This window comes from Pongo pygmaeus, chromosome 7 (assembly GCF_028885625.2).
Source record: "Pongo pygmaeus isolate AG05252 chromosome 7, NHGRI_mPonPyg2-v2.0_pri, whole genome shotgun sequence".
NCBI lineage: Eukaryota > Metazoa > Chordata > Mammalia > Primates > Hominidae > Pongo > Pongo pygmaeus.
In genome coordinates this window covers 97,622,558-97,648,742 of record NC_072380.2, presented here as the reverse complement: position 1 = coordinate 97,648,742, position 26,185 = coordinate 97,622,558, and the positions used below count along the sequence as shown (strand labels likewise).

At 39.1% G+C, this 26,185-nt stretch overlaps 1 protein-coding gene across 1 annotated transcript in view; it reads right to left on the bottom strand.

Annotated features, from left to right (window-relative positions):
- Nucleotides 1-26,185, bottom strand: part of CA13 (carbonic anhydrase 13) — a 44,486-nt gene that overhangs the window by 12,395 nt on the left and 5,906 nt on the right. Inside the window, exons 3-6 of the mRNA XM_063668945.1 lie at nt 18,238-18,356; nt 10,716-10,811; nt 9,453-9,515; nt 8,787-8,942 (exon numbers count right to left, since the gene is read on the bottom strand). Coding sequence (XP_063525015.1) covers nt 8,787-8,942; nt 9,453-9,515; nt 10,716-10,811; nt 18,238-18,356 — 434 coding nt within the window. The remainder of the gene's footprint in view (nt 1-8,786; nt 8,943-9,452; nt 9,516-10,715; nt 10,812-18,237; nt 18,357-26,185) is intronic.

Below are 26,185 nucleotides of genomic sequence, written 5' to 3'. Positions count from 1 at the left end.
AGAATGTCCCCTGACTGGGTTTTGCCTGGTATTTTTTCATGGTTAGACTGGGACTGAATTTTTTTTCTTTTGCTTTATTCTTTAACTTTTAAAACCACCACAATATCAGATTTTAATAAATTGAATTGTTACTCAAATAACTTTCTCAATTTGGTTAAAAACTAAAATACATGAAAGTGTTCCTACTATAGGAGATTTAAGTGAATGCTCCAAAGTGAATTAACAATCACTTCAGAACTCTAAAACACAGCTATTATTTTATATACTGCTCTGCATAAAAGCCACATTGATAATAGTAATCCATTGAGCCTCAAATAAGACAAAGTAGTGAATCCTCAGCTAGGCACTCACAATTCCTAAACTTGCAGGTAGATATTTTTAATAAGGTTAACTTTATTATTTTTAAGGAACTAAACTATATATTTTGATATATTCTCTTCCAAATCACTGGTGGATTGAAAACAAAAAACAAGATGGAGGAGCCAAGATGGCTGAATAGGAACAGCTCCGGTCTACAGCTCCCAGCGCGAGCGACGCAGAAGACGGGTGATTTCTGCATTTCCATCTGAGGTACCGTGTTCATCTCACTAGGGAGTGCCAGACAGTGGGCGCAGGTCAGTGGGTGAGTGCCCCGTGCGCCAGCCGAAGCAGGGGCGAGGCATTGCCTCACTCGGGAAGCGCAAGGGGTCAGGGAGCTCCCCTTCCAGGGGTGACAGAAGGCACCTGGAAAATCGGGCCACTCCCACCCGAATACTGTGCTTTTCCGACGGGCTTAGGAAACGGTGCCCCAGGAGAGTATAGCCCGCACCTGGCTCAGAGGGTCCTACGCCCACGGAGTCTCACTGATCGCTAGCACAGCAGTCTGAGATCAAACAGCAAGTCGGCAGCGAGGCTGGGGGAGGGGCGCCCGCCATTGCCCAGGCTCGCTTAGGTAAACAAAGCAGCCGGGAAGCTTGAACTGGGTGGAGCCCACCACAGCTCAAGGAGGCCTGCCTGCCTCTGTAGGCTCCACCTCTGGGGGCAGGGCACAGACAAACAAAAAGACAGCAGTAACCTCTGCAGACTTAAATGTCCCTGTCTGACAGCTGTGAGGAGAGCAGTGGTTCTCCCAGCACGCAGCTGGAGATCTGAGAACGGGCTGACTGCCTCCTCAAGTGGGTCCCTGACCCCTGACCCCCGAGCAGCCTAACTGGGAGGCACCCCCCAGCAGGGGCAGACTGACACCTCACACGGCCGGCCAGGTACTCCAACAGACCTGCAGCTGAGGGTTCTGTCTGTTAGAAGGAAAACTAACAGAAAGGATATCCACACCAAAAACCCATCTGTACATCACCATCATCAAAGACCAAAAGTAGATAAAACCACAAAGATGGGGAAAAAACAGAGCAGAAAAACTGGAAACTCTAAAAACCAGAGTACCTCTCCTCCTCCAAAGGAACGCAGTTCCTCACCAGCAACGGAACAAAGCTGGACGGAGAATGACTTTGACGAGCTGAGAGAAGAAGGCTTCAGACGATCAAATTACTCCGAGCTACGGGAGAATATTCAAACCAAAGGCAAAGAAGTTGAAAACTTTGAAAAAAATTTAGAAGAATGTATAACTAGAATAACCAATACAGAGAAGTGCTTAAAGGAGCTGATGGAGCTGAAAACCAAGGCTCAAGAACTACGTGAAGAATGCAGAAGCCTCAGGAGCCGATGCGATCAAATGGAAGAAAGGGTATCAACCCTGGAAGATGAAATGAATGAAATGAAGCAAGAAGGGAAGTTTAGAGAAAAAAGAATAAAAAGAAACGAGCAAAGCCTCCAAGAAATGTGGGACTATGTGAAAAGACCAAATCTACGTCTGATTGGTGTACCTGAAAGTGACGGGGAGAATGGAAACAAGTTGGAAAACACTCTGCAGGATATTATCCAGGAGAACTTCCCCAATCTAGCAAGGCAGGCCAACATTCAGATTCAGGAAATACAGAGAACGCCACAAAGATACTGCTCGAGAAGAGCAACTCCAAGACACATAATTGTCAGATTCACCAAAGTTGAAATGAAGGAAAAAATGTTAAGGGCAGCCAGAGAGAAAGGTCGGGTTACCATCAAAGGGAAGCCCATCAGACTAACAGCGGATCTCTCGGCAGAAACCCTACAAGCCAGAAGAGAGTGGAGGCCAATATTCAACATTCTCAAAGAAAAGAATTTTCAACCCAGAATTTCATATCCTGCCAAACTAAGCTTCATAAGTGAAGGAGAAATAAAATACTTTACAGACAAGCAAATGCTGAGAGATTTTGTCACCACCAGGCCTGCCCTAAAAGAGCTCCTGAAGGAAGCGCTAAACATGGAAAGGCACAACCGGTACCAGCCACTGCAAAATCATACCGAAATGTAAAGAACATCGAGACTAGGAAGAGACTGCATCAACTAACGAGCAAAATATCCAGCTAACATCATAATGACAGGATCAAATTCACACATAACAATATTAACTTTAAATGTAAATGGACTAAATGCTCCAATTAAAAGACACAGACTGGCAAACTGGATAAAGACTCAAGACCCATCAGTGTGCTGTATTCAGGAAACCCATCTCACGTGCAGAGACACACATAGGCTCAAAATAAAAGGATGGAGGAAGATCTACCAAGCAAATGGAAAACAAAAAAAGGCAGGGGTTGCAATCCTAGTCTCTGATAAAACAGACTTTAAACCAACAAAGATCAAAAGAGACAAAGAAGGCCATTACATAATGGTAAAGGGATTAATTCAACAAGAAGAGCTAACTATCCTAAATATATATGCACCCAATACAGGAGCACCCAGATTCATAAAGCAAGTCCTGAGTGACCTACAAAGAGACTTAGACTCCCACACATTAATAATGGGAGACTTTAACACGCCACTATCAACATTAGACAGATCAACGAGACAGAAAGTCAACAAGGATACCCAGGAATTGAACTCAGCTCTGCACCAAGCGGACCTAATAGACATCTACAGAACTCTCCACCCCAAATCAAAAGAATATACATTTTTTTCAGCACCACACCACACCTATTCCAAAATTGACCATATACTTGGAAGTAAAGCTCTCCTCAATAAATGTAAAAGAACAGAAATTGTAACAAACTGTCTCTCAGATCACAGTGCAATCAAGCTAGAACTCAGGATTAAGAATCTCACTGAAAACCGCTCAACTACGTGGAAACTGAACAACCTGCTCCTGAATGACTACTGGGTACATAACGAAATGAAGGCAGAAATAAAGATGTTCTTTGAAACCAACGAGAACCAAGACACAACATACCAGAATCTCTGGGATGCATTCAAAGCAGTGTGTAGAGGGAAATTTATAGCACTAAATGCCCACAAGAGAAAGCAGGAAAGATCCAAAATTGACACCCTAACATCACAATTAAAAGAACTAGAAAAGCAAGAGCAAACACATTCAAAAGCTAGCAGAAGGCAAGAAATAACTAAAATCAGAGCAGAACTGAAGGAAATAGAGACACAAAAAACCCTTCAAAAAATAAATGAATCCAGGAGCTGGTTTTTTGAAAGGATCAACAAAATTGATAGACCGCTAGCAAGATTAATAAAGAAAAAAAGAGAGAAGAATCAAATAGATGCAATAAAAAATGATAAAGGGGATATCACCACCGATCCCACAGAAATACAAACTACCATCAGAGAATATTACAAACACCTCTATGCAAATAAACTAGAAAATCTAGAAGAAATGGATAAATTCCTCAACACATACACCCTCCCAAGACTAAACCAGGAAGAAGTTGAATCTCTGAATAGACCAATAACAGGAGCTGAAATTGCGGCAATAATCAATAGCTTACCAACCAAAAAAAGTCCAGGTCCAGATGGATTCACAGCCGAATTCTACCAGAGGTACAAGGAGGAGCTGGTACCATTCCTTCTGAAACTATTCCAATCAATAGAAAAAGAGGGAATCCTCCCTAACTCATTTTATGAGGCCAGCATCATCCTGATACCAAAGCCTGGCAGAGACACAACAAAAAAAGAGAATTTTAGACCAATATCCTTGATGAACATTGATGCAAAAATCCTCAATAAAATACTGGCAAACCGAATCCAGCAGCACATCAAAAAGCTTATCCACCATGATCAAGTGGGCTTCATCCCTGGGATGCAAGGCTGGTTCAATATACGCAAATCAATAAATGTAATCCAGCATATAAACAGAACCAAAGACAAAAACCACATGATTATCTCAATAGATGCAGAAAAGGCCTTTGACAAAATTCAACAACCCTTCATGCTAAAAACTCTCAATAAATTAGGAATTGATGGGACGTATCTCAAAATAATAAGAGCTATTTATGACAAACCCACAGCCAATATCATACTGAATGGGCAAAAACTGGAAGCATTCCCTTTGAAAACTGGCACAAGACAGGGATGCCCTCTCTCACCACTTCTATTCAACATAGTGTTGGAAGTTCTGGCCAGGGCAATTAGGCAGGAGAAGGAAATCAAGGGTATTCAATTAGGAAAAGAGGAAGTCAAATTGTCCCTGTTTGCAGATGACATGATAGTATATCTAGAAAACCCCATTGTCTCAGCCCAAAATCTCCTTAAGCTGATAAGCAACTTCAGCAAAGTCTCAGGATACAAAATCAATGTGCAAAAATCACAAGCATTCTTATACATCAATAACAGACAAACAGAGAGCCAAATCATGAGTGAACTCCCATTCACAATTGCTTCAAAGAGAATAAAATACCTAGGAATCCAACTTACAAGGGATGTGAAAGACCTCTTCAAGGAGAACTACAAACCACTGCTCAAGGAAATAAAAGAGGATACAAACAAATGGAAGAACATTCCATGCTCATGGGTAGGAAGAATCAATATCATGAAAATGGCCATCCTTCCCAAGGTAATTTACAGATTCAATGCCATCCCCATCAAGCTACCAATGACTTTCTTCACAGAATTGGAAAAAACTACTTTAAAGTTCATATGGAACCAAAAAAGAGCCCGCATCGCCAAGTCAATCCTAAGCCAAAAGAACAAAGCTGGAGGCATCACACTACCTGACTTCAAACTATACTACAAGGCTACAGTAACCAAAACAGCATGGTACTGGTACCAAAACAGAGATACAGATCAATGGAACAGAACAGAGCCCTCAGAAATAATGCCACATATCTACAAGTATCTGATCTTTGACAAACCTGACAAAAACAAGAAATGGGGAAAGGATTCCCTATTTAATAAATGGTGCTGGGAAAACTGGCTAGCCATATGTAGAAAGCTGAAACTGGATCCCTTCCTTACACCTTATACAAAAATCAATTCAAGATGGATTAAAGACTTAAATGTTAGACCTAAAACCATAAAAACCCTAGAAGAAAACCTAGGCATTACCATTCAGGACATAGGCATGGGCAAGGACTTCATGTCTAAAACACCAAAAGCAATGGCAACAAAAGCCAAAATTGACAAATGGGATCTAATTAAACTCAAGAGCTTCTGCACAGCAAAAGAAACTACCATCAGAGTGAACAGGCAACCTACAAAATGGGAGAAAATTTTCGCAACCTACTCATCTGACAAAGGGCTAATATCCAGAATCTACAATGAACTCCAACAAATTTACAAGAAAAAAACAAACAACCCCATCAAAAAGTGGGCGAAGGACATGAACAGACACTTCTCAAAAGAAGACATTTATGCAGCCAAAAAACACATGAAAAAATGCTCACCATCACTGGCCATCAGAGAAATGCAAATCAAAACCACAATGAGATACCATCTCACACCAGTTAGAATGGCAATCATTAAAAAGTCAGGAAACAACAGGTGCTGGAGAGGATGTGGAGAAATAGGAACACTTTTACACTGTTGGTGGGACTGTAAACTAGTTCAACCCTTGTGGAAGTCAGTGTGGCGGTTCCTCAGGGATCTAGAACTAGAAATTCCATTCGACCCAGCCATCCCATTACTGGGTATATACCCAAAGGACTATAAATCATGCTGCTATAAAGACACATGCACACGTATGTTTATTGCGGCATTATTCACAATAGCAAAGACTTGGAACCAACCCAAATGTCCAACAATGATAGACTGGATTAAGAAAATGTGGCACATATACACCATGGAATACTATGCAGCCATAAAAAATGATGAGTTCACGTCCTTTGTAGGGACATGGATGAAATTAGAAATCATCATTCTCAGTAAACTATCGCAAGAACAAAAAACCAAACACCGCATATTCTCACTCATAGGTGGGAATTGAACAATGAGAACACATGGACACAGGAAGGGGAACATCACACTCTGGGGACTGTTGTGGGGTGGGGGGAGGGGGGAGGGATAGCATTGGGAGATATACCTAATGCTAGATGACGAGTTGGTGGGAGCAGCGCACCAGCATGGCACATGTATACATATGTAACTCACCTGCACATTGCGCACATGTACCATAAAACCTAAAGTATAATAATAATAATAATGATAATAAAAGAAAAAAAAAAAAAAAAAAAAAAGAAATGTTATTACTTCTGTCTTAGTAAAACTAAGTTTTTGTCTGAATATATTAATATTAATCTGACTTTTTTTTAAGTGTTAATAAACATGTTTCCAAATGTTCTTCTCCTCTGGGCAAAAAAAAAAAAAAAAAGAAAACAAAAAACAAAACTAAACAAAAAGTTATTTTCCAAGTGGCTTTAAGAAATAACAGCGTCCTTGAGATAGAGGGAAAACATGATTCCCTTATTAACTACCCTGATGCTATAGTTTATTCATTCTTAATATTATTCAGTTCAAATTTAATAAAGAAATATAAAAGTAAACCATTTAGCATGTGACAGGGAGAAAAATGAATTTCCTTATTAAGGACTCTGAATCAGTAACAGGTCATTTTTCTCATGATACAATGATAGAAAAAATTCACAGGAGTTTTCATGTCAGTCAAGCTCTGGATTTCTATATAGACCTTTGTAAAATGTTTTAAAAAAGTGTACACTAGGTTATTATTTGCCTTTAATCCTAAAGACAAGGTCAACAAGGAGAAACACCCAACAAAAGGAAGGATGTGTTCAGTGTCCCAAGGGGAAATGCTGCCTGAAATGATCTCGGTAAAGGTGGGCCAGCTCTGGTATCATTAGGAGGAAAAATAAACAGGTAGGCAGGTGGGCAAGCCCAGTACATGTGTACTTTATTAGCTGCAAAAATTACTAGACTATGTTCATGCTAAGATACTGCACCTAATTCAAAAAGAACAACAAAAACAAAACCAGTGAAGAAGCACAGCATCCAAGAACACACAGCATCTACCCACCAGACTGGCCAGCCCCATGGTTCAGCACTCCAAGCACAGTTTCTGAACATTAAAGACTGGATATCCTGGCTAGGTGCAGCGGCTCATTCCTGTAATCCTAGCACTTTGGGAGGCTGAAGCAGAAGGATCATTTGAGGCCAGAAGTGGGTCCCTTCAAGACCAGCCAGAGCAATAATGCAAGAACCTGTCTACACAAAATTTTTCAAAAAAAAATAAGCCAGGCCTGGTGGCATGCACCTGTAGTTCCAGCTACGTGGGAGGCTGAGGCAGGAAGATGAATGGCTTGAGCCCAGGAGTTCAAGGTTGGGGTGAGGTATGGTTGCACCGACTCCACACCAGCCTGGCTGACAAACTGGATATCCTGAGTCTAGCAGACTCTTGGCCTACAGGGGAAGCTCCATAAGTATTTAACAGAAGAATGAGTAAGTAGATGTCTACACAGAAAGAGCCTCCCCACAGCCTCTCTGCAAACGCTTAAGCATTAAGCCCCTCAGACAGCCCAACAAAAGTTTTTGTCAACAAATGCCAAAAGATCAACAATTCCTCCTCTCCCTCTCATTCCCCTCCCCTTTCTCTCTCTTTTCTCTTCTTATAATTATAGTAAGAACACTTAAATGAGATCCACCCTCTTAACAAAAAAAATTTTTTTGAGACAAAGTCTTGCTCTGGAATGCAGCAGCATGATCCTGACTCACTGCAGCATCCGCCTCTTGGGTTCGAGCAATCCTATCACCTCAACCCCTTGAGTAGCTGGGACTATAGGCACACATCACCACACCTGGCTACTTTTTGTATTTTTCGTAGAGACAGGGTTTTACCGTGTTGCCCAGGCTGGTCTCGAACTCCAGGGCTCAAGCCATCCATCCACCTCAGCCTCCCAAAGTGCTGAGATTACAGGCAGGATCCACTGTGCCCAGCCTACCCACTTAACTAGCTTTTAAGTGTACAAAACAACAACTTCTTACACTTAGCAGGCACACATTTCTTAGGGCACTGCATCAATCACTGTCCTCAAGTTTCACTTGGAAATTTGTAGAAGCAGGTGTGGGGACTAAGGTCAGAAAGAAAAATGTCGCCTTCTATAAGTAGCCTCTCTCTGATTTTTTTGTTTGTATCTCAGCCTGTTTATATCCCCATTTTTTGTTTGTATCTCAGCCTGTTTATATCCGCATATCAAACAAACAGCAACAAAACCAAAGCAAATGATTATAGTGCTCAAAATGATGCTTCACTTTCATCAGTGTTGCTATGTACATTTCTAAGCAGTGGCAAATAAATCATCTAATCACAGGTCAAATACGAAAGGGACATAGATCTCATCTAGCCCAACCACCCATCTGATGAATAAAGGGAAAACACAGACTTCAAAACACAGCAGAAATTAAGGGCAGGGTTGAAAAAAAAAAAAAAAAAAAGCCCAGTTTCCTCTGAGGGAATCAGTATCAACCTGGAAGAGATGATGTACCTGTTGAGAGCTGATGTTTATAGGTTGCTTTAAAACAATCCATGTGACACTCTCAAGAAGAGGTGGAACTGTAAGAGAACCAGGATATGTCCAGTAGTCCCAGGATGGTGGAAGCAGAGACAATGGGTCAAAATTTGTGAATCGAGTTTGTTTACCCTGGGGGAACATACAGAATTCCCACAAATTACAATGGGATGGCTTTACATAGACTTCAAAAAACATACATCCATGCACATCCATTATAATTCCATAAACAATATAGAATATCTGCATCTAGAATTATCTAGTATCTTCCTTTAGTATCTTTAAAAAAGCATCTATCCTCATCTTAAAAATTTTAGATAAAGTAACATATAGATTTATTTAAGAAGCATAACGTTTGTTTTAATATAAGTGGTCCCTTAAATGTGTTACAATTAAAGGCTTACTCTAATATAATACCAGAGACTAATTATGTATAAGTATATTTATTCATGTTTATTTTAGGTAATTTAAGACCTTTACATTCAAAAGATAAATGGTAATAGGTTACTTCTGCTTTTTTTCATCAAGTATGTTGCAAACTTCAAAGCAGGCAGCGTATGTCTAAGTCTTTAAAGGGAGATAAGAGACTGTGGGAGAGAACAAGAAATATGTTAATTATTAACAAATAGTAATTCATTTTACCTTTTCTTTAATGGAATCCAAAATGTCAGTAATCTTTTGCAGTTGGGAATTAGGTTCACCAATCTAAAAACATGAAATTTCAAAGGAAATGGTTACTGTAGCAAATCAAGTCTGAATCACTCAATTTCAGCCACTATTTTAAAATTATTTTTTTAAAAAAAACCTTAGCCAGCACAGAACATACAGTGATTGTTCTATAACAAAGCTTCTCTTTTACCTGCCGGCCGTATCATGCCAGAAGGATCTGAACAACAAGATAATATTACAGGGTTCCTGTACTGAACTTTCAGCTTAGTCCCAAAACTAATAGTAACAGCTTAATATTTGTTAAGTTTTATCAGTGTTTAAGATGTAGGTTAACTTGAGAGAAACTTTGCATAAGACAGTCTAACAAATAACCTGTACTACTAAGCTAGATGTAACAGTCAGCCGCTCAATTCAAATGGACAATGGTGGCATCAAAATACTAGATGCAAACATGTCACACTTGCAGCCTAAAATGATTTGAGGTCCCAAATCAAGGGAATATATCATCATAAGCAAACTCATCATAAATTATAGATACACAAATGACCCTCTTTTCATTATTACAGGTATTCTGAATCTACCTGAAGGTTTTAAAGCACGCGGATCCTGCCGCAACCACCCCTACTTGGTGTCCAAAGGCAAGGAATTGTTGCCATCCATGAAGCATTCTCTGTTCATGAGTTACAAGACATGGAGAGTATGGGGTGTGACAAAGGGGCACGCCTACAAGAATGTGGAGGCAGAGGGAGGTGAGAAGCCCAACCTGTTCCCAGGTATGATGACAATAATTGTCTAACCACATGTGAATATTAGATTAAAGGAAATACAATAAAATTTTTTTAAAAACCAGTGAGCACATTGGGACAATATGTCATTGTGGTGAGATGAGTGTTTCAAGAATCAGGAGCTTGAACTTTATTCTGTCCTCAATAGTATACAATTAGGAAGAGCCCAGAATAAATGTTTTCTTCCAGTATCTCAGTTGTTATTTCTGCTGCTATTCTTGATGTTGATGCTGGTATTGTTATTCACATAAAAATGATCAATGGACAATAAGAAGACTTATAAGACAATGCTCCTAAATGAATATATAATTTTTAAATATTCATTTCAAAAGGAAAATGCTACACCTAAAATGAATTTACTATTAAACAAGATGGTTGAATGTCTACATCGTGACTGAAGCTCTTTCTTCAACAAGGCTGATCATTTAAAATGAAAACAGTAGATTCTTACCTGTAAAAACACTCCCAAGACAGCCAGTCCATCTGGTTCATGAGCTGCCTCAACAAAGCTGGGGTATTTGTCTGAATTCCAATGAACAACATGGAGCTGAAAGGGAGATATACAACATAGTAGGAATGTTTTGTTAGACATCCTGAAAAACATAAATGCAAATAAAACATTTACAAATTTTCTGGTGCTGTACACTTATGTATAATGTATTTATCACAAGAATCTTGGACAGAATCCTCTTATTTATTTTTGTCCAAAAGTGAAAGTTCATGCAGTGAAGGATCACAGTCACTTAACTAGCCTGTGGTGCACTATATTAAAGACTCTATAGAATGCCTTGAGCATCCTAGCCGGACATGGTAGTACATGACTGTAGTCCCAGCTACTTAGGAGGCTGAGGCAGGAGAATCACTTGAACCCAGGAGGTGGAGGTTGCAGTGAGCTGAGATTGTGCCACTGCACTCCAGCCTGAGCGACAGAGCGAGACTTCGTCTCAGAATATAAATAAATTTTTTAAAAAGCCTTGAACATCCTTCACAGCCCCTCCAGCCCTAACAAACTCCAGCCATTGCTCCCAAGTAACTGGAGACTCCTCCATGTCTTCCACAGATGAGACTGCAATGGAGCAGCCTCAGATCAGATCCCAGCTGGCAGTAAAGTCCATGGAAGAGGCCTGAGCTCACAGGTGGGTGGAGAAGTCAACCTCCTACACAGTAGGTTTTCCAGGACAATCCCGCTACCAACGACAGTGAGGCTGTTTCTAAAACTGCCCAGTTAAATGTTTACTACCTGTCATTTTAAGACTATTTATGGCTTGAAAACACAAAGTCTCCTTATCATGTTAAGTAGCATTCAAACTTTTTATTAAGAGCATTTTAAATTGGCAAATCATAACTGTATATATTTATGGGGCACAATGTAATGTTTTAATATATGTGTAAATGTGGAATGATTAAATCAAACTAATTAACATATTTGTCATCTCACACATAAAAATGCTTATCATTTTGATACATTTACCACGTTCTATGAATATGTTTAGATACTTTGCTGAGAGCAAGTTTCAATGGGGGAAAAAGAGGTAGAAAACGGGAGGGTAGCTGGTGCTACTAAGGAGGGGGATAAAACAAGGGGGAAGGGAAAGAGGTGGGGGGCCTGGAACTCTGGAAAACAGACTTCACCCACCCCTCACAACTCTACTCATATGCAAGTGGCCTTATGCAACACCAAAAGGTATCCTAAATGTTTTACCATTGCAAGCAATACAGTATCTCGAACACACCCACAAGTGTGAAAGATTTCAGAATAATGATAAAGGAGAAAACACTTTTGGGGAGTTTTCCCCAAAGGACAAACTGAGACAGAAGCCAAAGGGCAATGCGACATGCCCAAAAGATTTAGCTACGGTCATAAATGGTGATCAAGCCATGGTGTCCAAGGACCTGATATGAGGGAATGCTTCAGACAAGATCTCCTTCTAATGAATCCCTTTTGTTTATCAGGGAGGAAATTCTTATGTGAGCCTTCATGCCCAAATCATCTTTCTAGCTGACTGTTACAGAGAGGATTTAGCATATTCAAATACATGTTTATCCCATCCTTTAAATATAACTCTATGTCTTACAGGCAATTTATAGGAGATAATTTCTGGATAGATAACAATTATCATAAACAGTCAACTATAAAACAGTGCCCCATCCACAAACGATCAAGGAAGACTGTGCAATATCAGGCTAGTAATATAAATTCCTGTAGTGCCATGTTCCAAGTTGGTGTGAGATAGTTGGGGGAGGAAAGAAACCTGAAAACACCGAGTGATGAAACAGAATTCATTTGGCTCACATGAGACAGATGACATTCACTGTCAGGGAAGGGCTGATAAGGATGTTAAAATTGTTTTAAGTGGCTCCGTGCCAATGCACCAGTTCTCTCAGTAAGAGATGAGACCAAAGAGAGAAAGATATAGAATGACTTCGTTAGGATCACAACCAGAACTGATCAAAAAATGAATGTGTAACTAAAGAGAGATGAATGGACATATATATATCCTATATATAACCACCCTTCTGCTAGTTAAAAGTACAACTATTTAAACTATGATGGGAAACTAGGCCAAGAAAATATTTTTCTTTCTCTCCTACACACCTTACTTAACTGGCAACAATACCTTCACAGAGGAACTGATACCACTTCTATTAGCATTTATATTGTAATTAAAACATTAAAAAAAATAGCAAACTCACATTTCCTGACTAACAATAACAAGAGCAGTGATTTGAGCTGAATGACAAGAAATTGTAACCACTACAAAAATGAAAATTAGATTCTTCCCTACTGGCAACTAATTTCTAAATAATAATATTAAAATTTAGCAGTTTCAAATTGCATATTAGTGGTATGCAGAATATACTGCCAAATACTATGTCAAAAATCCATGATGAATGTTGAAATCAGTTTATTAGCTGCATATTTAAAATGCTTGCTATATAGTCTGCCTAAACTTTCATTAGATAAAGTTCCAAACACAGAATGGACGATTAGCCTAGTTTTGTAGATGCCTAACGTTTGGGATAAAACTTTTCTTGATTCAGATCACTTTAATTTCTCTGTAATATTATAAACCATCATATTAGGCCTAAAATTAAAGTTGTATATGTTGCAACTTTAAATGTCTTTTTTCTTTCTTTCACTTCTTCTTTTTACTCACAAGGGAACATAACTTGATGATGATCATGAACTTCGTACAAAAGTGGCTGGAAAAACTAATCAACTCCTTGGAATCACGATGCTGAGCACAAAGGGGTTCTTTTGAACGTGAAACCAAATGCAAGGACTCCCAAATGCCCCCATCTCCAGCCTTGACCTTTTCTTAAACTGGAAGTTTTTATCCAATAGCCTACTTGAACATGAGCCTAGAATGCCTAACAGACATCTCAAACTTAACCTGTCTAAAACAGAGAGTGAATTCCTCTCTGCAACCTTCTCCTTCCCAGACTTGCACATTTCAGTAAATGGCACCACCAGCCTCTGATATGCTTACACCGAAACCTTAAGAGTGTTTCTAAACTCCTCTTTTTTCTTCCTTCAATCATGACATCCTTCTCATCAGCAAACCCTATTGACTTTATCTCTCAAACATCATAGATTTGTCCAGCTCTCTTCGTCTCCACCACCCCCAGAGTCCAAATTACTGTCACTGCTCACTTGAATGACTTCCATAACCTAGTTTTTCTCCCTACATCAACATTTGCCTGATAACAGCCTCCTCTCCACCCAGCAGCTAGTTATATTTTGTAAAATATAAAGCAGAACATGTCATTCCCCGATCAAAACCTTCCATTGTCTTCTTCCCACTGCATTACAGATAAACTTCAGACTGCTTACAATCCCCAACAGCACCCGATGTGGCATGGTCCCTGCCTGCCTCTCTGGGACAGAGCACATAACTTTTCCTTTCTCATTAATTCCAATCCTAATAGGCCAATGACTTTCTCCTCTTGAACATGCCAGCCTCACTCCCTGCCTTAGAGCACTTGTGCTTGCTGCTCCACTTCCTGGAAAGCTCTCTCTAGATTTTTCTCATAGTGCTTTCTTCTTATCATTCAGTCTCAATTCATGTATCACCTCAAAGAAGCTTTTCCTAAGCCCTCAGCCCCTCTACCAGATCACATGGTATTGTTCCCATCAAAGAACTTACCATGCACCATTTATTTATTTGTTTATTGTCTACCTCTCCCACCCCACCAACCCTGAGGTTTGACCCAGACTTTCTCTATCTGCATTTCCTATCTCAACCCAGAAACATGGATCCTGCCCTCCCTCACTCTCAAACCCACCAAACGACAAATGCCACTAAAGCTGCCACTGCCAGCCAGCCAGCCTCCACCTGCACTCTCATTTATTGCCTGGAACTTTCCCCAAAAGTTTCCTCCAAAGCTCCCCTTAGCCACTCCTGCTTCCATCCAATCTGTTCTCAAACACTGGTTGAATTATTTTTGAAATGCAAATATCACCACTTCCCAATGCAAAGCCTTTCAGTGGCTTCCCATTGCACTTAGAATCACCTTCATAAACCTTACCAGGACTTACCTCAGTAAGATCAGGCCCTTCCCAGCCTCTCCAACTTTGCCTCTGACAACTCTCCCCTTCATTCTCCATGCTCTAACTACACTGTTAAAGGCCATACTGTTTTTCAAATGTGTGAGCCTCCTTCCCAACCCACATCCTCACACATGATTTTATGCAAAACCACTGCTGTCTCCCCACTTGACCTGGTTCCCTCCCCTTCATCCAAACCAGGTTTTAAGTTAAACCAGGTTTAACTTAAAACGGATGCCTATCCCACAGGGCAGCATTTTCTGACCTCAAATATGTGTGAGGCTGCACTCCTTTCAGGGTAAGCATCAGTAAGCTGTGTAAAGATTAGGAGCATGGTTGATTCTCAATGAATTCTTACTGAGTGAAAGAATGAATGAATATATAAGCCAATGAAATAAGAAGCAATCATCCCTCCTTGGCCTCCTGAAGTGCTGGGATTACAGGCACGAGCCACTGCACCCAACCTTGGAATTGTACACTGTTCTTTAATATGCATTCAAGGCTATTTCTTATTTCATTGACAGAGTCTGGCCATCTTGCCTAGGCTGGTCTGAAACTCCTGGGCTGGGATTACAGGCATGAGCCACTGCACCCACCCTTGGAATTGTATACTGTTCTTTAATATGCATTCAAGGAGTTTCAGACCAGCCTAGGCAAGATGGCCAGACTCTGTCTCTACAAAAAATAAAAAATAATTACCCAGATGTGGTGGTGCCCACCTGTGGTCCCAGTTGCTCTGGAGGCTAAGGTGGGAGGATCCCTTGAACCCAGGAGGTCAAAGCTACAGTGAGCCATGTTTGTACCGTGGCACTCTAGCCTGGGCAACAGATCGACAGCCTATCTCAAAGAAAAAGAAAGAAAAAAGAAAATCTATTCCAAGCTTTATCCACAAAGCTTTATCTTTCAATGCTGGTGCTGGTCATAGTTTCTTTGTTAGATTCTCTCATTTAAAAAAAAAAAAAAAAAATATATATATATATATATATATATATATATATATATATATATATATACACACGCACACTGTCTGGGCACGGTGGCTCACGCCTGTAATCCTAGCACTTTGGGAGTCCGAGGCAGACAGATCACCTGAGGTTGGGAGTTCGAGACCAGCCTGACCAACATGGAGAAACCCTGTCTCTACTAAAAATACAAAATTAGCCAGGCATGGTGGCGCATGCCTGTAATCCCAGCTACTCGGGAGGCTGAGGCAGGAGAAGCACTTGAACCCAGGAGGCGGAGGTTGCAGTGAGCTGAGATCGCACCATCGCACTGTAGCCTGTGCAACAAGAGCAAAACTCTGTCTCAAAAAAAAAAAAAAATACTGTTTGTTTAAAGCATGCATAAAAATATATGTCTTGAAATATACTTAAAAATTCCAAGATACTTCCGATTTGTGTAATATTTACCTGGAGGACTCATACTTAGGTGTCTTAACATGAATTGAGTCTCCAAGGTCTCCATGTGAAACAAAAGAAGGGAAAATAATTATCTGGAATGTTGTAAGTTGTACCTAAGTTTTTTAATAAGTGAAATTTGCATTACAAATTTTTTCCATTCATAAATACATAAGTGAACCAAAGGTTTTGGTCCTTTCCTTCACTGGTTTGCTTTAAAATAAATAAAAAAATAAAAGACAATGATTTATTGCATAACAACAGCAAAAAAAGTCTTTATCTACAAAAATGGCCCTTGATCTGCAGGTAAGGACTCTGAGCCTCTGACATATGTCAGGAGGACCCTTTTCAGGAAACTACTTGCCAGCTGGCAGAAAACCTAAGCCTCTCTGAGGATGTAGTACTTTCAAGTTTATTAAAGTACAAGGTGTAACCACACACAGCATTTTGACCAATTTTCCTGAGTTGCTAAGGAAAATGAGAGACCAGTGATCCAAAGCAACCAGTAATTAGTCCCGGGGGCACTTTTGACATTTAGAACATGTTATATTCAAAACATAAAACTTTATACAAATTCAGCAGTCCCACTTTCAACCTTCTTGACATAGTTTGTCCACCATCATAAAAAACTTTGTCACATAATTGTACATTTAATTAACAGTTTTATTATCTTGACTCATTTTAAAAGAGTATGGGACCATAGTATTAGAGTGGGTGTGGGGGAGTGGGCACTGGATTTGCAGATCATTTGGTAATGTCCTCATTATTTGGATGAAGAAACTGAAATCAAGACAAGTAAAGTGATTGTCCCAAACTCACAAAAATGGCTCTTACAACTAGAACTCCTGCTTTTTTCTAAGATAAATTTGTAACTAATTAAAAATAATATATATTCAAAAAAAAAAAAACCTTTGTATGTACATTTTATTTCTCTACCCTGAGGACAGAGAAGGTTCCATACCCTAAAGCTACTTGGCTTCAAACACAAGTGATTTAGTGGCAAAGCAAATGTTTTGGATGATAACCTTAAAGGGCAGAGGTACATGTCAATGGAAGAGTGAAACTGGAAAAAAGTTCTGATTGTTGGATTTCTCTGAACAGCAGGGCTTTATGGGGCATCTAAACTCTACAGCTCAGTAACCATGAGAACATGAAGAAAAATTGCACTTGCCTGATAACTTAGCTCTGTCTTGCTTAGGCAACTCAGAAACCAAATTATTTTCACGTGAATAGTATTGATTGAGTCATATAATTCACTTTCATCTCATGGTAAATTAGGTGTTAGTAATATTTAATCATATTAAACTTGAAGCTTATTATGCTTTGTTCTTTAACCAGAGGATTAAAAGAAGTAGAGCATTTTTTTAATCCAGATCCTCCACAGAGTATTATTAGTGAATACAATTATAAGGAAAAAGGAGTAGAAACAACTCAATGAATGCTTTATTGTGTTATGATTTACCAATAAGCTGAATAAGAGATTTTTATTTTATACCTGTAAGTATAGAGTTTAGAAGAGTTTGTCTTTTTTTTTCCTCAGTGAAACTTTGCCATTTACCTATTTAAATATTACCTATTTAATGTGGTCTTTACATATTAGTGGATATTTGTATCTGGATGAAATATGACCACATTTGGACATAAGACAAATGTTTCTTTCTCTCTCTTCTCATTGGCCTTTCAGTAGATAGAAGCAATTTGTAATTTGCTATCAGACAGATCTAGATTTAAACCTGTCTCAATGCTTCCTAGCTGGATAAATTACTTAATCTCTCCAGCAACCAGTTTACTCATTTCTAAAATGGGAACATATAACCCTAAGCTCTCAGGGTTGGTTTAAGGCTTAGGAGGGCAACATTTGAAGCTCTCATATTCATAAACTCTCATATTGAATGATTAAAGCAATTTCAGACACTAAGATACCTAATTGGCTCAGGATCTATTTGGAATCAGTAAAGTTGTCTCTGTACCCCTTAAATCCCACCATGCAGGAAAACGGTGAATCACAGATATGTCTGATGGCTTACCTCTGCAGCATAGCTCACTCCATCTACTATGTGCTCGGAGCCATGATCATCAGCAGACCCCCAGTGAAGGTGAAACTGCCGTAACCTGTAGCTTCCAGTGAGAGGACCACCACGCAGAACTAAACAACAACATGTTTTATATTGTTAGCCAGAAAAAAATATTTACATAAGCTGCTCAAACCACAACATCTCCCTGAATTACTCCATACATTCATGTCCTCCAAGGAATTTTTTACAAATGTGTCATTTGCTTTGCTGACAAGAATACCACTTTTAAATATCTGTAGATTGAAAATAGAACATTTTTAAAAGCTTAAAGCATCCACAATACAGATTTTTATGGAACACTTGGGAAATCATAACAGACATACTGGTTAGAAAGGCATAGAAATTAGGACTTCTGAAAGGTAAAGAATGCTTGTGTTTACCTGAGGATACGTCAGCCTGTCTGAATAAGGATGTGACATGCAGAGAGGTCCAGTTTGAGCTTGGTAGAGCAGTGCAGCATTGTGGTTAGGGCACAGGCTTCAGCAATTAGAAGGCCTACACTCATGCTGTCTTTTCCTAATTATGTGATCTTGAACAAACTCTAACTTCTTTTTCTTTTTTCTTGAGACAAGGTCTCGCCCTGTTGCCCAAGCTGATGCAATCACGGCTCATTGCAACCTCTAACTTCTGGGCTCAAGTTATCCTCGCACTTTAGCCTCCCAAGTAGCTAGAACTACAGGTGTGCACCACTACAACCAGCTAATTTTTTTTTTTTTTTTTTTTTTTTGTAGAGACAGGGTCTCACTATGTTATCCAGGCTGGTCTCAAACTCCTGGCCTCAAGCGATCCTCCCAAAGTGCTAAGATTACAGGCATGAGCTACCACACCTGGCCACAAACCCTAACTTCTAAGCTTTATCTTCCAAGTGTAAAAACAAGATAGTAATAGGATCTCCTCCTAATGCTGTCATTAAAACAGAAGAAAAATTGAACACAAAGCACTTATTACTACCCGACACACAGTCATCACAATCAACACAGTTTTTTACTGTAAAAACAGGCAAAGCAAGCATACCTTTTGTCCTTAAATTCTATATTCTTGGGGAAATGTGAAATATAGGACAAAAATAATTTTTCAAAAATCTGTCATATCTTTGTCACTTTGACAAAGTACATTTGAGTAATTTCCTCAGTAAATATGATCTCTAAAACTATGACAATAAATCATATCTTAAGTATATAGAAAAGCTTCTTAATAGAAAACATAGTCCTAAATTGTCTCATCCTAATTAATCTTTATTGGGCATGTTTAAAGCGTATGGGAGAATCAGGAAGCACTGGAAGCTAAATATACCATAAGCATTATTAAATTTCCATGAACAGTCCTGGCATGGTGGCTCACACCTGTAATCCCAGTAATTTGGGAAGCCAAGGAGGGAGGATCGCTTGAGCCCAGGAGTTCAAGACCAGCCTGGGCAACATAGCAAGACCCCATCTTATTATTTAAATATATATTTATATTTATATACATTTAATATAAATATATTTTATATATTTGATATTTAATATCTGTATATAGAGATATTATATATACATATTTTGGCTGGGTGTGGTGGTTCACACCTGTAATCCCAGCACTTTGGGAGGCTGAGGCAGGTGGATCACTTGAGGTCATGAGTTTGAGACCAGCCTGGCCAACACGGTGAAACCCTGTCTCTACAAAAAGAAAAAAAAAATACAAAAATTAGCCAAAAGTGCTCACTTGAACCCAGAAAGCAGAGGTTGCAGTGTTTTGGGGTTTGGTTTTTTTTTTTTTTTGAGACAAGGTCTCTCTCTGTTGCCCAGGCTAGAGTACAGTGGGGCTCAAACTCGCAGCCTCAATTAATCCTCCCACATCAGCCTCCCTAGCGGCTGGGACTACGGGCGCACACAGCTACGTCCAGCTAGTTGTATTTTTTTTTGCAGTGATGGGGTTTCATCATATTGCCCAGGCTGGTCTCAAACTCCTGGTCTCAAGTGATCCTCCTGCCTCAGCCTCGCAAATTGCTGGGATTACAGGTGTGAGCCACCATACCAGCCTTAAATTTGACTGTTTAAAAATTTTGGTAATTTGCTAACCCTAGCCATTTTCCTAAACTACACTGTAGTCAGCTGTCTTGAATGACAAGCAAGCTGGCAACAGGATCTGTTTGCTCACGCATTTACTCTCTGCCAATTAGGATACAAATTCCTCTAAGGCAGAAACTGTTTTGGTCCCCTGTATCTCCAGTGCCCAGAGAGTACTTGAATCAATTAATATTACAAAGATAAAATAAGAGACATCACCTGTTAAAGCACTCTTACACAAACTTTAGTTTGTAGGGATGCTACTGAAGTTACCTGGGAATCACTAAAAACTAAGTTCTTAGGACTAGTGGACCTGAGAATAATCACTTTATGGTAAGCTTGTTCTCTGAAGTAAAGATACATGAACAGCACATCTGCAATTTGCTTGGAATCTAGAGAAACAAGAGCCAAGAGCACAAATCTGCCAGGATTATACCGAGAGAAAGACAGAGAGGGAGAGAGAGAGAGAGAAACCAAAGGACATAGATGTTCCCACTCAGTAGGACCTTGTATTATTTAGGGAGCCAGAAGAACCTTCATTAAATCTGGCTTATTTTACTCAGAGCATATACACACCAAGCTACTCTCTCATTCAACAATTATTAAGAGCTTACGATGGGCTAGCAATTATTCAATACTAAATATTCAATGATAAACAAGTTTGTCCTTATCCTTAAGAAACTTAGTCTAGTGAAGGAAACAAATAATCATAATAGAGCTTTATATAATTGTCACATTGTCATAGGTTACCAATTCATTTCCTAGCTATCTTGGCTCCTGGGGGGATTATACACCTATGGTATGTCCACCTACTAAATCTTTTTCTGTTTGTTGTTTGTTTTTGTTTTTGTTTTAAGAATATATAGCATAAGATCTTGGGAATAATTTGTTTGACTTCAGGCAGTTACCTAGAACTAGATAATGGAAGCATGACTGAGAAATTGGCATTTTCTAGAGATAAAAATTAAAGAACAATCACTGAATTCATCAAGTTACTGCTCTTCCTAGCAGGACTTTCTTAATCAGAATACAACTTTCTTTTTGATATCTTTTTAAAATTTCAGCACACATATTTTATCCACAAAAAGAACACACACCATTATTGTTAGTAGTAGTAGTTACTCATTGTTATTGAGCGCCTACTATAATCCAAGAACTATTTCATTTATAAAATACAAAAATTAGTACCACATATTTTTTAAAAATAAAGGTTCCAGCAATGAATAATGCTTAACTATTTAAGTGTTAAATGGTAAATATTAATTGATTTCTGGTGGTTTGTAATTTTATTGAGAGTTAATCTATGTATGCTAAGCCACCCTAATACTATGTCATGGTATTTTCCATGTCTTTCCGTCATACCAGTGTTTTTTTTTTTGTAACTTAAACACACATGTATTGAGCACCTACCATGTGCCAGGCACCATGCTAGGTAGATAAGTAAGACATAGTTGTTGCTCATAGAGAGCTTTAGCTAAATGGAAAGACAGAGAAGCCAACTAGCAGTTACAACATAATGTGGAGAGTTCTGTGTTAGGAAAACTCCAGGATGCCCTGGGAGCCATAGCAAGGGTGGTAGGGCCTCAGGTGAGGTTCCCAAAGCAGCGAGATACTGTTTGAGTCCAGAAAGACCAGGAGCTCAGGTGAGAACAGCCTTGTCTTTCTTCTTCAAACTACTATTTCCCCTGTATATTACAGCCAACTGGAAGTCTTCCTGAAGAATTTCATGAGCCAGGCATGGCACAGTGACTCATGCCTATAATCCCAGCACTTTGGAAGGCCAAGGCAGGTGGATTACTTGAGGCCAGGAGTTCGAGACCAACTTGACCAACATGGCGAAACCCTGTCTCTACTAAAAATGCCAGGAGTTCGAGACCAGCTTGACCAACATGGTCTCTACTAAAAATACAAAAAATTAGTTGGGCATGGTGACATGTGCCTGTAATCCCAGCTACTCAGGAGGCTGAGGTGGGAGAATCACTTGAACCCAGGAGGCAGAGGTTGTAGTGAGCTGAGATTGCACCACTGCACTCTAGCCTGGGTGACAGAGTGAGACCTTGTCTTAAAAAAAAAAAAAAAAAAAAAAAAAAAATTCATGAGCTAGGCATGGTAGTGTGCGACCGAGTGGGGAGAAGCACTGGAGCCCAGGAGTTCTGGGCTTCAGTGAGTTATGGCTGGGCAGCTGCATTCCAGCCTGGGAACAAAGCAAGTGAAGAAAAGAAACAGAGAGAGAGAGAGAGAGAGGCAGAAGGAGGAGGAAGGAGGGAAGGAGGAAGGAAGGGAAAAATTTCACATCCACCTCCTCCCTTTTGCTCCCTTTTGAAAGGATTTTTGGGTAGTTCTCTAAAGGTTTAACTATGGAGCATGGATGTGTCCAGCCAAACACGCCCTCCAAGGACTATGAGGAAGATTTCATGCCTGTGGTTTATTGACATGCCTGAGGTGGGATTCAGGGTTAATCCTGGTCAAAAATGGCTTCTTTACAAAATGGAAACTGTTTTATTCAAATTAATGTGGTTTGCTACAGAAAGTATCTTTGTGTTTTTTATAGTTTACCAAAAATAAAAAAAATAAAAAAAAAAAAAACCAGCAAAAACTTGTTTAACTATGGTGATTTCTTCTTTTTAATTGATTTAATCTCCCAAGTCACCATGAAACAATCTCTTTTGGTTTATCTTGAGAAAACCCATATTTACATAGCTACTGTCTCAGAGGACTACAAAGTACTTTATGGATATTTTCAATTAATCCTGGTAATTTTATTGTGAACTAGATAGGAAAAGGATCTTCATTTAAAAGAAAGAGCACACACTACTGATGACTAAGTGTCAAATCTGGAAACATAAATTGATTTCACTGATTAACCCGAAGTAGAAGGAAAATGAAAGGAAGAGAAAAACAGAAGAGAGAGAGAGAAACCTGGGTTCTCATAGAGCAAATTAGAGTAGAAAATTTTTACACTATGAATGTCTGCATTTATAAAAAATATACTTAAAGTTTTAGATGAAGTAAAATGCCATCATTTCTCATTCTACAATGAGGAATGAGTAGCTTTACTTTTTTTTTTTTTGAGATGGAATCTTGCTCCGTTGCCCAGGCTGGAGTGCAGTGGCATGATCTTGGCTCACTGCAATCTGCGCCTCCTGGGTTCAAGCCATTCTCCTACCTCAGCCTCCTGAGTACCTGGGATTACAGGTGTGTGTCACCACTCCTGGCTAATTTTTGTATTTTAGTAGAGACAGGGTTTCACCATGTTGGCCAGGCTGGTCTTGAGCTCTTGACCTCAGGTGATCTGCCCACCTTGGCCTCCCAAAGTACTGGGATTACAGATGTGAGCCACCACACCAGGCCTTATTTTTTTATTTATTTATCTTTTTATTTTCTGAGACAGCTTCACTTTTTAAATGTTTGACATATTGTAAACAGTAACAAACTACACTTATGGGTGGTATAAACTTTGTATTTAGAAGACTTGGACACTTTTACAATATATCTATTACATTAACCACAAGAGATGGGGTCTCCCTATGTTGCCCAGCTGCCCTCAAACTCCTGGGCCTAACTAATCATCCTCCTTCCTCAGTAGTGGGGTCTACCAGTGTGTGTCAGCATGCCTGGCTTAACCACTTTTATTAACATAGATTCACAAAACCGAGGGGTTGAAAGAAATATAGTTGAACATGTATATAAAAGGCCAGGTCCCTCCTTATTTGGCATTTCCTCCAAAAAGTTGAAAATACCATCTATTTATTTGTCTTTATGCATTTTTTACAATGCTTTGATGAAAATGTACTACTTAGGCCTGTGTGGTGGCTCCCAGCACTTTGGGAGACCGAGGCGGGTGGATCCGTTGAGCCCAGGAGTTCAAGATCAGCCTGGGCAATATGGCAAAACCTTTTCTCTATGAAAAATACAAAAATTAGCTGGGCACGGGAGCACTTGCCTGTGGTCCCAGCTACTCAGGAGGCTGAGGCAGGAGGATTGCTTGAGCCCAGGAGGTCAAGGCTGCAGTGAGCCATGACTGCAGCACTGCACTCCAGCCTAGGCAACAGAGTGAGACCTTGTCTCAAAAAATTAAATAAATAAATAAATAAATAAATAAGAAAAAAAAGGCCGGGCGCAGTGGCTCACGCCTGTAATCCCAGCACTTTGGGAGGCTGAGGCGGGTGAATCACCTGAGGTCAGGAGTTCGAGACCAGCCTGATTAACATGGAGAAACCCCGTCTCTACTAAAAATACAAAATTAGCTGGGCATGGTGGCACATGCCTGTAATCCCAGCTACTTGCGGGGCGGAGGCAGGAGAATTGCTTGAACCCGGAAGGCACAGGTTGCGATGAGCCAAGATTGTGCCATTGCACTCCAGCCTGGGCAACAAGAGTGAAACTCCGTCTCAAAAAAAAAGAAAAAAAAACTTACCACTTTTATGAATTTGACAAATATGAAGAAGAAATGTGGTTGGGCTTATAATTTTTACTAACAGTAAGGCTTTACATAAATACAGGATATTACTACTAATCTAAATCTAGGCTCAATTAATAAGTAAAAACTTTCTTTCAATTAAGGATTTTTAAAAATTAACTATATTTTTTCATTAATATAGCAAATACAGCATCATCCTGATCTTAGATTAAAAATAAAAACAATCTGTCAGAGGCCCTAAAAAGTGTTTCCAAATATGATTCTCTCTAATATTTTATCTCATCTTACATTTAAACTTGATACCTTGGGCAGAATCTCTGCTTGGGCAGTAGATAGTCTGAAGAAGGATTAAACATTCATTTCAAGGAAATGTTTTTTCATCACTTACTTAATAAATTAACAAATAATCTATGAGTCCATTATTTATTCACTGTGTGAAAGACACTATCCCAAGAACTAATCATTAAATGAAATGATTACATGTTCTAGAAAAAAGTACTAATAGGGAATATACAGTAAAAAAGTTTCATACATTTATTTTTTTTTAAATTAAATTTCTACTTTCCCTCCCTTCAACGTCCATTGTTAGCAGAATGGTACATAAATTACGATACAAGCATAGCTAATACAATTCAACTTTTAAAATTATTTTATTTTTATTTTTATTTTTATCTTTGGAGACAGGATCTTGCTCTGTCACCCAGGCTGAGTCCAGTGGTGCTATCATGGCTCATTGCAGGCTTGACCTCCTGAAGTCAAGCAATCCTCCTGCCTCAGCCTCCAGAGTAGCTGGGACTACAGGCACACCCCACCATGCCTGATTAATTTTTTATTTTTTGTAGAGATAAGTTCTCACTATGTTGCCCAAGCTGGTCTTGAACTCCTGGACATAAGCAATCCTCCCACCTCAGCCTCTCAAAGTGCTGGGATTATACATGTGAGCCACCACACCCAGCTGCAGTTTAGCTTTTTAAACAAGATATATTTTAATCTGGAAAGATGTCTATAAAATATTTTTAAACGGGAAAAAATTTCAGAGTTATATAGCATTATTCCAAATGTATTTTTAATAAGAAAATGCAAAACAAGGATGATACACATGTATGTATACATAACTAAGCACCGAAATATTATGGAAGAAATAACATCAGTTACTTCAGGAGAGATTGTGGGAAGAAAGAGACATTAATATTTGTCATATGTTTCCATATTGTTTTATTTACTATGAGTGGATATTACTTTGGCAATTAAAATAACAGAATAAGATTTTTTTTAAACTAACCTTTTTCTATTAAAGCATGCACTAAATGGCATTATAGGTTTGCAAATAATGCTAAAATAATTATGGCTAAAACTTTGCAGAAACAAATCATGAAATATCTATAAAAACTATTAAACTTCAATATTTTTATAATGGTAAATGCTAAGTGAAGTT